Source organism: Symphodus melops (assembly GCF_947650265.1).
Source record: "Symphodus melops genome assembly, chromosome: 14".
In the NCBI taxonomy this organism is placed as follows: Eukaryota; Metazoa; Chordata; class Actinopteri; order Labriformes; family Labridae; genus Symphodus; species Symphodus melops.
Genome location: NC_136704.1, coordinates 14,187,628 through 14,201,930, shown reverse-complemented (window position 1 = coordinate 14,201,930; position 14,303 = coordinate 14,187,628). Strand labels below are relative to the sequence as shown.

Sequence of the window (14,303 nt, the reverse complement as noted above, 5' to 3'; positions counted from 1 at the left end):
CAGATCTGCACACAAGGTTGTCAGTTTGTGTCCTGGCTGTATTGGACGTGTGTTGTTTTGAAGTCCCCTTAATGCAGTTTTAATCAGTGAGAACGACGATACATCAAGTCCTATCAAGGAATAAATGATTATTTCAGGTCTCGAAGACGACGAGTTTGATGATGTGGATTAAACTTAAATGAGAATGTGGATCAATGAGTCGACTACAGGAAAATCTGACCAATAAGGTTTGACTATGTAAATCCTCAGTCAGGGACTGGCCTAAAACAATATCTAGGTCTCTTTAGTAAACTTACGAGCGCGGTCTCACCGGCAATCCATAAAGTGCCATGCTCGAGCACGATTGGCCCCCCGCTGGGCCACTCAGACTTCAGTTATTTTTATAGTGAGTAAGTACATTAGAACTGGCCCGCTGACCCAGATGCCTGATTAGACCAGTTACAATACAAATACAAAACACCACCAGATCATCTTGTTAATTACAGCTACTACATCAACTATAAGCACCCACATAGACACCCACACACGCTTGTGTTTGGGTGCACCCTTAAACATGAATGTTCCTGCGTCAGTGGATACAATGGTGCTGCCTGTGACCTTATTTCATCTGATATCAAGTTGCTCTGTTACTGATTGATACGTGGTGTCATACTGAGCAAGTAGAGAGAGAGAGAGAGAGAACGACATGATGGAAAGGAGCCACAGGACGGACCTGAACCGAGGCAGCCTGTAGAAGGGGCGCGACCCAACCGCTAGGTCGTCCGTGCCCCCTACGCCCACCTTAAAGAGAACGAATCAATCATTAAATGATGAAAGGGAATCTTTGGGTAAAGACACCTGAAAGAATGGGCAAAATTGCTTTTGCTGAAAAACACACACACACACACACACACACACACACACACACACACAATTGGGAAAAACGACTTCGGTGAGAGTTTCTGGCCTCCTGTCCAAGTCAGGAGCAGTCGCCAGGTTTTTCCGTCACACTGACATGTTTGTCGTACGTGTGTTGTGTGTGTTGTGTGTGTGTGTGTGTGTGTGTGTGTGTGTGTGTGTGTGTGTGTGTGTGTGTGTGTGTGTGTTGACTTCGTTGTACATGACCTGATGCTTCTTTCTCACATGCAGAGATGTGAGCTGTGTCCCCACAAAGACGGAGCTCTGAAGAGGACAGATAACGGAGGTAAATTCTCTCTCCACGGCGCACACACTTTAACACACTCCACACACAAACATCTGTGGCGAGCCTCTTGTGTATTTTGTCATTAATTGCGTGTCACTGGCAAGTTTAAGGGGTGTGAGCATGCTGGGAGAGTTATGTTGCTGTTTGTTGTGTGTGCTGCCTCTCTTCACCGACTTTGCCAGTCCATGTTTTATGAGAGTGAGTGAGTGTGTGTGTGTGTGTGTGTGTGTGTGTGTGTGTGTGTGTTTATGAGGGGGCGGGACAGGATGGGTATAGTGCATGGCCTGTGAGGAGTCTCCTCTCTGGGTTCATTGGGAGGTCAGCTTGGTGGAGACTGTAAATATTGTGTGTGTGTGTGTGTGTGTGTGTGTGTGTGTGTGTGTGTGTGTGTGTGTGTGTGTGTGTGTGTGTGTGTGTGTGTGTGTGTGTGTGTGTGTGTGTGTGTGTGTGTGTGTGTGTGTGTGTGTGTGTGTGTGTGTGTGTGTGTGTGTGTGTGTGTGTGTTTCTTGAGTCAGTCAGAGAGCGGCACAGCTGTGGGATTGTGTCCAGGCCTGCAGGGAGGCATCAGGACAACACTAACACACACCGTTTTACTACTTTCTCTTTTATTTTACCCTTCCCATGACCCCTCTCTCTCTCTTTTTTTTTCTTTCTCTCTTCCCTGCCATTTTTCTCTCACCGTCTCTTTCCCCCGACCGTCCATTTCTCAGCTCCTGGCGGTTCCTCTTCACTTGTTGACGTGTGTGGTAGTCGCTGTTATTTCAGGTGGGACAGTAATAAAGCAGAGCAAAGGTATTAGTCTGAAACGAGTGTTTGATCCTTTATCTCGAGAAGAAGAAAGAAAAGCAAGACAGAGGCAGGGAAATAAATCGATTATAAAGCTGCTTGTTCTGCCCGCTTTTTTTTTTTGGTCGTCTTTAGCTTTAGATGCAAAGAAAATACTTGTGCTTCTGTGGAAGTGGAAGTAGAAAAATAAAGACATGCAGAGTATGAAGACGTTTCACATTTGCAGAACGAAAAAGAAAAGTAAATAAAATGAAACGTGTTTCCATATATGAATACATCAGCAACAAGTTGTGAGAAGTCCAGTATGATGGGGGATATGTGTTGCTGTATGAACGTTAGGATTCAGCTAATGAAGAAAATGCTGATGTTTTTTGGGATGAGATGTGGCTGCTCTGGTTTAAGGGGAGATTCCTGCAAGAAGTGCGGTGGAGTGGTCGTTACGAACGGTTTATTTGGAATCAAACGTGTGAGTGCGTCAGAAAGAAGAGGATGTCCGCGAGGCTTCGTCGGTCGTTTGCGGGGTAAAAAAAAAAAAAAGTTTGAATGCTCCGTTTGCAGAGGAAGGCTGTGCCACTTTTATAGTCCTGTTTTATAGGCCTCTTCCAGATTCTTGGAGGGACTTCAAAACAACAACATGCCCCCATTTCACACCCGCCGCCCCCTCCGTCCCACCCTCTGCCCTCCTCCCCCTGTCCCTCTCCAGGTCAAAGGCAGGTCAGGGGTTCAACTGTAAGTTTAAGCCTGTTTCTTTTTTTTTTTTCTCGCTACTGGGAAAAACAGACACCTCCAGTGTGGCAGGAGACTCCCACCTCCATTTGACCCTCCACCGACCCCCTTCTGCTCCTCCTCGGTCCCTCGTCAATTCTGCTGCCACTCCAGCAGGCCCCCTTGTCATCCCACCGCCCCCAGTTTGTCTTCACTGACAGGCAGCTGTGTGTTACTTGGATAGATTAACTACCAGTTTGCAATTTAACATATTTACGAGTCAGCTTTCACAAAGTTCATCGGGGAATGTAACTCCAAGAGCTTTTTTTTTTTTTTTTTTTTTTTTTTGTGGACAATTTCATGATGATTCAAGATGACATTGAAGTTCTGCTGTGTGTTCATGTTTTTAATTTGGATCATTTTAGACTTTACCCCGAACCAACAGCGGCAGAAACATCTTCAAATACTTTATTTAGTTTTTTGTTTTTTTTTCGTCACGTGTGCTTCGAAAGGCACAACTGTAATCATGTGTGCAGATCAATGGAATAAACCTGAAATAAACTGGACCAATCACCAAAGTGTAACAAAAGCATCAGAAATGTATTTGATGGAGACCATGTGTAGGTCACATGTTCAAGAGTCTGTGTGAACAGCTCCAAAGAATGTGCAGGAACACAGCTGATTGAATTCTCTTTAGAGCCGCTTATCAGCCTTTTTACGTCTTAGAGCTCAAACTTTGGCTGTCACATGTGCAGAGGTTGATGTCTGTCTCTGTCTTTGCAGGCTGGGCCCACGTCGTTTGTGCCCTTTACATACCTGAGGTGGAATTTGCCAACGTGTCAACCATGGAACCGATAGTTCTCCAGTCTGTGCCTCACGAGCGCTACAACAAGGTAACACAATGTGCATCCCACATCCTCAAATACGACAAATCAACTGACGAGGACGTTGAGGTCCAGGATGTTTGTGTCAGCTGAGGTTGCAACGTTTTTTCATTTCTGTGTGCGTTTGTGTAGACGTGCTATATCTGTGAGGATCAGGGCAGAGAAAGTAAAGCAGCCACGGGGGCCTGTATGACCTGCAACAAACATGGCTGCCGGCAGGCCTTTCACGTCACATGGTGAGACCCCGTTCAATCGCTCTCAGCCCACAAAACACAGAGCTCGTTTCTTCTCTTCTTTTTTTTTTTCTTTTTTTTTTTTTAAATTAAGCTTCCAGCAGTTGTTGAGTACCAGTACATCACTCTCCTCTCTGCCACAGTGCCCAGTTTGCCGGCTTGTTATGTGAGGAGCAAGGATCAGACGCAGACAACGTCAAGTACTGTGGATATTGCAAATACCACCACAGCAAATTGGTGAGTGTCCTCTCGTGTGTTTGCTACCTTTTTCCACAGAGAGCTCGTCTGTTAATACTAGTAAAGAAGGACTTCACACGTAATGATCACATCACACCATGAAGGGTACACATTTCTGACCATTGTTTTAGGGGTCTCATATTTAAATGATACATCAGAAACTTGTACATGTTCCTGAAAGCACAAAATCCAAACACATGCATTCATGAGGAGATGTCAGAGGTGACATCGCTGCACAGGGACTGGCTCCACGGGCAGTCGGGGGTCTAGTGCCTTGCACAAGAGTCTTCAGCAGCGCTCAGTGTGAACTGGCCCCTCTCCCGCACACGTGTTCAGGACTTGAGCCGTCGACCCTCCGGTCACCACCCAAGTCCCTACAGACTCCCTTTAAACTAAAGAGCTCTGACCTTTCTTTTCTTCTGATCAGTATGAAGACACTCTCATTCATTTGTGGTTCGTTATTAGTACGTGACACCAGAGCGGCTGTTGAACGTTATTAACGTTTTGCTCGTGTAGCTCTACACATAAAAACATCACTTTACTTTATTTACTTTTCATCCTTTTACTTCTCTCAAATACTCTCTTCCGTCCCCCCATCTCTCCACCTTTTTCTACCCTCTTTGGAAAACATCTCGGCCGTCTCCCACCTTATTCCATTGCGTCCAGCTTTTTTTCTTTTCCATATGGTTTAACTTTTCAGTGTTACCCAACAACTTGTCACAATCCACCTGTCCTTTCCCCTCAGTCAACACCTCACTATCTCTCCTCCCTCCTCATCCCTCGAGTCTCTCTGACAACTCCTCCACTCCCTCCTGAGTTTACACCCGGCTCAGAGTGGGCGCTGCAGGTTGGGAATCTCTGGGTGTCTCACAATTTGACTCCGAATTGATTTTTGATTCAAAAAGATTCTGGATTGATCCGTGAATTCAAAGTCTATTTATGAATGAGTCCAAACTTCATGATCATCTGTGACACTTCTTGTTGCTCTATGTGGCATTCTACTGAGTTAAAGAGCTAGCTTTAGCACTAACCAGGGTAATAATAATAATAATAAAAAAATAATAATAAAAAAAAAATATATATATATATATTTTTGGAACCTATAAATCGATTTTAAATCTTAGATTTTTACATAACATCTAAGATGGGACCCTTAGGTCTGTTTTTGACGTTTAAAAAAAAAATATATATATTACTTATTTTGAATTCTCTAAAAATCTCTTTTACTGATTAATTGACCTTTTTTGTAAGCAATCTCTCCTGTCACATATTTGTATTATTCAGTGATCAGGTCCAGCAGAAGCTTTTGTCCTGCCTCAGAGATGACACATGGTGCTGAAAGTCGACCATGAAAATACAAACTAGAATGAATAACACGGCTTAAAAGGGCGCAAAGGTTAACCTTGAGAAGACTTAAAAACTGAATCTGTTTTTATTACATTTTTGAACAATTGGCACCCCCTCCTCAATGACGGATAACTGGTTTATTGTCCATGATCGCAGTCCGTCCTCATCTTTTGTGGTCTGTTAGCCTTGCTCTGACCATGCAGCCAGCATAATGCAAACCTGATAGGTGGACAGCTCGCCTTTGTCAAACACAATTCAATCAGATAAGAGAGGAATGAAAAGGAGAGGCGTATCAACGCAGGTCCAACATCTGGATATGCAGAGGAAATGTGATTTCTGTTTACACACATTGACTGAAGAGATGTCCTGTTGTGCTCCAGATTTTGTTCCACCTCTCCAGCAGTTAAAAACCTTTCCCACATGTACACACACTGTTGAGTCGGGGGAGGGACGCTAATGTGAAATAAGCAAACGTGACTTGGTTGTTATAATTTCTGTAGTTTGATGGAAACACAAGGAAAAGCTATGTGTGTGTGTGTGTGTGTGACGCACAAACACAGACACACACTAATGACATTTTGCAATGTTAACAAACGCTGATGGAAAGACTCATGCTGTTGTATTGATCGTGTATGAATAGCTTTGGATGCTGGTGCATAATGTCATTAAGCTGAGATCGTGTGGATGACAGGAATGTACGAGAGGGAATCAATGACGAGGAGAGCAATGTTGTTAGCACACAGTATTTCATAAAAAGCCTCTTTGTGGATGTATACGGCATGCTAGCAACGTATGGTATTTGCCTGAACTCAGCCATCATCCAAATCTAATTTTGAACTGAGTTCATCCTTTTTTTTTAGTCTGGCCTAAGATTTCTCTTCTGTCAGCTAATTCATCAAGACTATGTACGATCCGTTTCCAGCTTATTAAAACTTTGTGAAAAATCAGTGTTGCTTTTTAGTTGTTTAACTTTGATCTGCGCGCCATGTTGCATAACGTTTTGTCACTGTTTTTTCCAAAGCACGTACATACGTTGTATTAGATGAAATAAAAGTGTAATAAAGCTGAAAATCCATCCACATCAAACGGAGCACCAACGTTAAAAGTGCCGAGATACAAAGTGTTTCAACAATGCATGCTTACCGCCAAATATGGCAGCATGGAAATCTTTGACTTCTAAAGGGAAGGCTTGTGACGAGAGCTGCTCATAAGGCCAGAAGATCAACACACAAATACACACCAAGATGCAAGTTCTGACTAAAGTTATATATCACACCAAGTCATCAGATTCAATCCGGGGGGGCGTTTGAAATTCAGTGAGGGGTGAAAGCTGACCAGGGCAAAGTTTGATCACCAGCACCTTTTTATTTGTCTCATGATGCCTCTTTGGATGTTGAAAAGATAGTAACACCCAACTCGTGGCTTTTCTTGTGCCATTGTTCTGCTTTCAAATACATTTGGTTTTGATTGGTCAATGGAAGATCAAATAGGAAGAGCATTTCTTTGTGCACTTTACTTTATCTAATATATATTTGTTGAACTTCCTCCAGTGCCAAAAAGCTCACACCTGTAACCCTCTTTTTATTATCGATGCCAAATGTTTTTTTGACTGTTTTTGAATTTTGAGTTTTCATTAAGTTCCTTTTAGCTTTTTTTTTTTTAATTATTATTTTTTAGCTTAAGTTGTTTTTTTTTTTTTTAAATCCATTTTTCTAGTTCTTTTTTTCTTTGGACTCATCCAGTAACTTGGAGTTCCTCTTTACCTTTTTTTAGCGAAGGAGCAGGGGCCGTGGTAGTAGGTCTCAAAGCTTAAGTGACTCTTCCTCTCAGTGTATGGATAGACCCCCAGACACGGACAATAAGGTAAGACAGCCCTCAGATCTTCCCTCTCTATACCTCCAACCCCCATGACCGTGGCTCCATCCGAAACATACGCCCTCAGTTTCACATGCTCGCTCTGTGAAGGGACACACAGATCATTGATCAATAGTCATTTTCAGAGGACATTTTAATGGCTTTGTAATGAGCTTTTATGGAGACAGTCTGTGAATAAAATGGCAAGAGATTACTTATGACAAGTAGAGTGACTGGGGACCTCTGGTTGAGGAATGAAAACAATCAGGTATGTGTGCTTGTTGAAATCATGTCAAGTCATTTGATGAAAAAGGACTTTTAAATATAAAGAGATTTATGGGTGTGACAAGACACTCAGCTCACAAGAAGACACAGTATATATTATTTGGTTTACGAGAACAAGCGTTCATTTTAACAATATTTGGAGTGGAAAAGTGGCCGCGTTCACATATGAATTTTGGTGGACTTTGTGCCATTCAGGGGTGAAGTCGGGATGCCCTTTGTCAAGAGCACCAAAGTCTGTCTGTTGTTTACCGTAGCCACCCACCGCTGCTCAGGGCTGTAGATCCGGTCAGTGCTCTCTGCCAGCTAGCCTAACGCTGCACTGTGACCTGTAAGTAAACAACTTGACAGTGGAAGAATGGCAGCGTGTATTTTAATCTATAAAATGGAGATAAAGTAATGTATCAATCAGAACAGTGTGGTACCGCATTGTGCACAGGCACGTGGACGCTAATCTGGGCTGACGCTTTGAGCGTTCAGCAATGCTAACATTAGCCCCGCTCAGCAAACCTGTTTGACATTTGCCGTCTTGTAGTACTACTGAAGGTCAAATTCGACCCACAATGCACTGCTTTATGTTTCACTTTCACCTGTTTGGTTCAGATCACATTCTCACCTATGGCACCACTCTATTGCAGTTTAAAGTAGGCCAAGGTCCTCATTTTGAAGCGGGCGAGAATTCTGTTCTCTGCTCCGCACCGGAGGTCGTTCGAGCGTTCACACCACTCCAAACCAAACAAACTAAAAAGATCCCCAGGGTTCATGTCCAACAGACCAGACAGCTCTGGAGTGAATGACGACACCGGTTGTGCCTCCAAAACATCAACTTGTCCTTCCATTTACTTAACAAAGACTTTTATAATCGGAGAACTCTGACTCTTGTGTCAGTAACCAACAGTAAGTGACATTTTGATTGCTTCATACCTGCTGATTTGTCTGCAGCCCACCTACACCAACCAGCTACAGTATCTAATGAACGCTGCATTAGTGTGACTTAATCAGTCACAGATGTGTGAATAACATGGAATCAAAGGCTGTAAAGAAAATCTAAATTTACACGACTTGTCAAGTCATATGTGTCTGAACAGAGGGAAGATAAATCAAAGTTTTTGTTCTCTAAAAACAGCATATTAAACAATTCTGATAGTTTAACTATTTTGATGTTTCATACTCCATCACAAGCTTTGACAGGCCTTTATTACCGTTACATGGTAGAGATGTCCTCTCGCTCAATATAATGTAAAACAGTGAGACAAAACAAGAGTGTTTACTGTCGAGCTGTTCCGAGAGAGCTTTTCTTTTCTAGCCGTCATTGATTCTTCCAACCAAACCCGACAACAACTTGACCTGTTTATGCCGTACTTTGAAAGTACATCTATCCCTCACTCCTGTCCTGGGTAAAAATGACTAGAAATAGTAAGTAGAAATATTAAGCTTCTGTTGTCGGTGTGTGAAGTCTGCTTTATCAAGCAGTGGCTGGCAGAACATCATGAACAAAACAAGCCAGGACAAATGCATAATACTGTAAGACGTGTAGGAGCTTATATGTATGCATACTTGCCTGTGTTCAGCTGGACCCAATCACAGCTTCAGGGACCAACAGAGTTCACTTTCAAACACAGAGTCAAGACTTTCTTGGTGCTGTTCTTGCCGTGTTTGGCTTCTGCATCCCTGCGCTGACATTGCCGACACTCCTCTGCTTAGGCCTCGGGAAGTTGGCGCTGACTGTGGCGTGCCTTCGCCAACTCGTCAGAGTCGTAGCTGGTGATGCTTCGACTCTCTGAGCCATTCTTAATATCTCTGCATGTTGAAAGTGCGAGCTTCACTGTTTTAAATACATGCTCCCACTAACACTCTGAGATGTTTCATTATGGTGTGGATTTAAACAGGCTTCTCTCTCTCTCTCTCTCTCTCTCTCTCTCTCTCTCTCTCTCTACTCGTCCCTGGGTCAGAGATCAGAAGGCTCAGATGTGTTTGTGTCCACGCAGGCGTTTCTTATGTAGTTTGGAGGCTAGGATGTAAACCCACCTCATGTTAGACCCTGCAGCCAAACTACAGCAGGGGCTTAAAGATCCCCCGCACTGGCCGCTTACAAAAGGCCCAAAGGAAACTCTCTCTCACACACACACACACACACACACACACACACACACTCCCAGACACACACAAGCACAATGGATGGTCAGAAATCCTGCAGGAAACTGCACTGGGGAATTCCTGCCAGGCCAGGGTGGATTATTTTCCCCCTTACTTCCTGTTCCTCTGTTTCCCCGTCACCCCCCGCTGTGTCTTCACCCTCTCATCTTCTTCCTGAGGCCGTTGCGTTGACTTTGTAACAAACCTTTCATATGTAACATAAAAAAACCTAATTTATTATTTGTCTATATAACATGAAGGCGAAGTGGCACACTTCAATACAAAATGTTCAAAAGCAGTTTTTCTTATTCAATGAATAAAACATCCGTCCTGCACAATGTACTCAAATCACTGAATTTGTTTTTTTACTGGGTATTTAATATCTAGATTCATATCTAAGATTTTTTTTTGAGAAACAAGAAAACTATTTAAAGACCATCAGATGGTTTACATTGTTAGTGAGCTCATTGAAACATACACTGTGTGTATGAAGGTAGTTCAGGAATCTGTTGTCCGGGACTTGTGAGTTTGTTGATAAATAGTCCCGGCTCTCTTCCTCTGCCACCTTCACATTTCCCCCCACAGCGTCCCAAAGAGCACTCGGACATGTCAAATGATCAGGCAGCTAATGGTCAGCAGCACAGAAAGAGAGGAGAGGACACGCTGAAAGGCTTTTTCTCTGCCTGTATAATCAATTGACCTGATTGATAAGGGTGTGTCAGGGATACATTGTGTGCGTGTTATGTTTCCCACGCCCAGTGCTTGGGCTCCTTTGGGGGTGTGTGTGTGTGTTATCTGACCCTCTCAGCTCAGGCTCTGTCCATCAACACCTTCCTCTGGAATGTTAATGAAAAACAACGAGGGAATCCCAAAGAATTTACCTCTTGTTCCTCTCTCCTTTTTTCTCTGCCATCACTTCTCCTTTTTTGTTTCACAAGATGCAGTAGAAGTTTCCAAACCGAGTTTAGTCCTTCTCTCGGCCCTCTGTTTCTCTCCAGTGTTCGGTTGTCTGTCACCAATTTACAGGCACTGTTGCTTCAAGTTGCTCCAAACACTTTATTGTTAAGTCACAGGATAGAAAATGAGTGCTTATCCCTGACTCTTTGCAAACCCAACGAGCACCTCATCAGTAGTTTGCTGAACTATTCATAAGTACTGTCACAGTGACCACACAGGCAGCAGGTCAGACACAACACACTGGCTAATAGCAATCCATTTTAGTTGATATTTCTTTAGTGTGTTAAATCAGAAGTCTGACACGGACACTGGCCGTTTTAAGATCTGTGACATATTCTGCCCTCACTGTAGCTATAATCTGACATCCAACAGCACAACAGAAAATTATCAAAGAATGAAATGTTTTATTTCCATGACCCGCTTGCAAAAATGACAGGCAAGATTATTTTTGATTGTGAGAGCCTGCTGCCTGAGCGTGCTGTGTTTCTGCTCTAACCTGTCCAAATTGGTGGATAACTAGCGATGTGAGAGTGCTGTCGTCTCTTTGAGCCATTACGGCTCGACTTGTTTTTTTTGTTTTTTTTTGGCCAAACTTTTGCAATTTTTAACTGCTCTTTAATTTTATTATTATATTATTTATTGGGCTGTGTTATTTAAAGAGAAAAAAAGCACAGCACCTAATTCAGACTTCATAAACCTAAACCTTTATGAGTCCATAACTGGAAATGAAAACATTTTCTGGATTGAGCCCATTCTGTGAGTTTTTATTTTTACAGATTTTAGTTCCACTGCTAATGTATAATCCCTTTGTTGTCATCTGAGAGACAAACAATTGAATATTTTCTTGGACTTTCCAAAAAAATGTGACTGGCCCTTTCAAAGTGTTGTTTGAATTAATGTAATATTTGTTGGTTAATGAAAAGCTATTCACTTGGGGTTAGATTTGAGAAACAGTGATGTGCCAGTCGGCTCGTCATGAGAACCTTACAGAACTCTTTTTTTTTTTTTTTAAATAACAATTAGCATCCTAATAATTCCAAGGATTTCAGCCTTTTGGCGGGAAGCGTGGAGTGTTTTTATTTTACTCAACATTTTCATATTTCAGGATTGTGAAAGTTGACAGTGGAGTAAGCTGATTTACACAGAAAGAAAGATGATGAGTCTCAACAGTTATTCAAAGTAAAAAGCAGAAACCAGAACACGGAAAGCTGCAATATTCGTACCCTTCACTAAAGAGTGTTAGCATTAGCGGATGTGTGCAGAGAGGTTACAGTGGAGCTGCTCTCTCCGGATCTGGCTCGTGATGTCTGTTAACCACCACTCGTAGAGGAAGTCTGGCTAAACTGTCACCCGCCTCCAAGCAATCGCTCCTCCGTGAGACCCCGGGGGGTGGAAAAAGAGCGGGGGGGGGGGGGGGTTCGTGGGTTTTCTCAACACCGAGCCTTACAAACATGTTGAGTCCCATGCCATCTCAAGATCGCTGCATATTTTAACCAGCTTTCTTTGTGTGTGTGTGTGTGTGTGTGACTGTACGTGCACCTGTCTGCTCGTACGCACGTGCTGAAGTGTCTGCGTGCGGGGCCGTGCATGTGAGGGTGTAAACGCACTGGCACCCAGTCGCCACCTCTGTGGGTGCGAGAGGAGGGTGGCGGCGCGTGTGATAGCCAGGGGTGTAAATTGAGCTGTGATCGTCCAAGAAGCTGGATATGATTGGATGAAACATTGAAACCTTGTGTGCTTCAGCGCGAGTCACTTAGACACACTGTGCTTTAAAGTGAAGCAGGCTGAATTCCTGTCTCCTCCTGCCCGGGTTTTATCTCTCCTCCATCACTCTCTTTGTGTTTGTGGATCTCGAAGCTTTCATCTCCCACTGAGCCTTTGAAATGTAATGCTCTTTCTTTTTATCTCTGTTTTTGTCTACCACACACATCCTCCCTCTTCTGTTCTCCTACCCTAATAACCACTACCTTAGTTTGTTTTATTTTATTTTTTCACCATTCCTTTTGCCATAATCTTTTACTGAACACATGCATATGTTCTCCAGTATGTAACCAATGGTCAAAAGAGCTATAGAATTAGGATGTAGGAGGCCTGCTTTTCTTTCCGTATTTGTCTTTACTCCTCTGTTCCCTCTATCATGTCTCAAGCAGCTTCACTCATCTGTTTCTCCTTCCTCTCTTCTTCCCCTTTAGAAACACAAGGAGCGTGACAGGCACAAACCGAAACACAAGAAAACCTCCATGGACATGTCCCCCTCCCTCGTCCTTCCAAACATCATGGTCCCAGAAAAGGTGAGCTCTCCCCTCGTCTCCTCACTCCTTTTAAGCAGTTCAGATGTTACAGCCGTTGTGACTGTTCGACTATTTTTTTCTTTTTTTTTCTTTTCAATGTTGCTCCTCTCTTTTTGTTCACCAGTGTTGTTTCTTTAATGTTATTTCCCTGTCCTGGCGTTCGCTCTTCCTCCTCCCTCCAGCCCTACAACAACAGCAGCAGCTCTGGAGGAGGGGTCCCTTCCCTGCCATCGTCCGCACAGAAGCGGCTGGACGATGGCAGCGCCCGTTTCACCAACGCCAACTTTCAGGAAGTGTCCTCCGCTCTCGCCGGCGGCAGCTCTAAGGACGGCTTAGCCGCAGACGTCGGGAAGGTGGCGTCTGAGGTGAAGAGCAAGAAGAACAGCGGGGCAGGCCACGCCGTGGGCCAGAGGGGCGGCCGCAAGTCTCTCACCTCCTCAGGGAAACCCTTACCCTCCGCTGTGGTCACCATGGCAACTTCTTCCACATCTGCCTCTGCTTCCACCGGGCCGTTCCACCAAGGTGAATTGATGGCTGCAGATTTTCCTGTATGCAAATTTTCCCCCGAACAGGGAATTAACCCTGTAGTTAGAAAAGCGGAAAAGCAAAGACTTCCCACCTGCAGAAAACCGTTTTATTAAGACCTGAACAACACTGTGATGGTGTGTGTGTGTGTGTGTGTGTGTGTGTGTGTGTGTGCGTGTGTGTGGGGGTTAGATTTTGCCCAGACGTGATAACAGTGTTTCGTCTCGACTGGCCTCTGGCTCCGGTAATCGTGGGCCTTGTCTGGGAAAACAAAAAAAAAACTACACACACACCCCCACACACAGAAACAGAAAGAACACATGGAGCTGAAAGGAGTCGGTGCTTACACTGAGCTCCTGTGTTTGGTACTATCAGAACCTTGAAGCCCCTGTCAGGTGTGTTTGTGTGCGTCTGTGAGAATCCATTTATTTGTCTGCTTTCAGGGCAGCTTGTGTGTTACATGGGAGGACTGACTGTACAGCTGATAAAGATTGGGAGAGCAGATAAAAACGCTCATATTGAACATCCCTTTGCGCTGCTCCCATGATGACGGAGAAGGGAGTCAGATTGAAAGAATCCAGCTGTAACGTCTCCTTCCCCCATTGTGCCGTTTGTCTCAGTTTCCGTGTCCTTCATCCCGTCCCTCTGTAACGCAGGGCTCCTGTTGACGAGTGCCAGCAAGACGGCATCGGCCTCTTCCTCCTCAGACTTCTTAAGTTTCTCAGATCCATCCTTGCGTCCAGGGGGCGGGACAACCTTCTCCTCCCCGCCGTCTTTCAGCAGCTGCCTTGTTAAGCCGAGCTCAGAGGGCGGAGCGTCAGAGGGAACCACGACTCTCTTCGGTTCTCTCATGTCTGCCACTACAGCATCTGCAGGTACAACA

At 44.1% G+C, this 14,303-nt stretch overlaps 1 protein-coding gene across 1 annotated transcript in view; it reads left to right on the top strand.

Annotated features, from left to right (window-relative positions):
- Window positions 1-14,303, top strand: part of mllt10 (MLLT10 histone lysine methyltransferase DOT1L cofactor) — a 42,050-nt gene that overhangs the window by 7,643 nt on the left and 20,104 nt on the right. Inside the window, exons 3-10 of the mRNA XM_079361401.1 lie at window positions 1,129-1,183; window positions 3,458-3,567; window positions 3,691-3,794; window positions 3,935-4,028; window positions 7,149-7,238; window positions 12,797-12,895; window positions 13,078-13,417; window positions 14,077-14,295. Coding sequence (XP_079217527.1) covers window positions 1,129-1,183; window positions 3,458-3,567; window positions 3,691-3,794; window positions 3,935-4,028; window positions 7,149-7,238; window positions 12,797-12,895; window positions 13,078-13,417; window positions 14,077-14,295 — 1,111 coding nt within the window. The remainder of the gene's footprint in view (window positions 1-1,128; window positions 1,184-3,457; window positions 3,568-3,690; window positions 3,795-3,934; window positions 4,029-7,148; window positions 7,239-12,796; window positions 12,896-13,077; window positions 13,418-14,076; window positions 14,296-14,303) is intronic.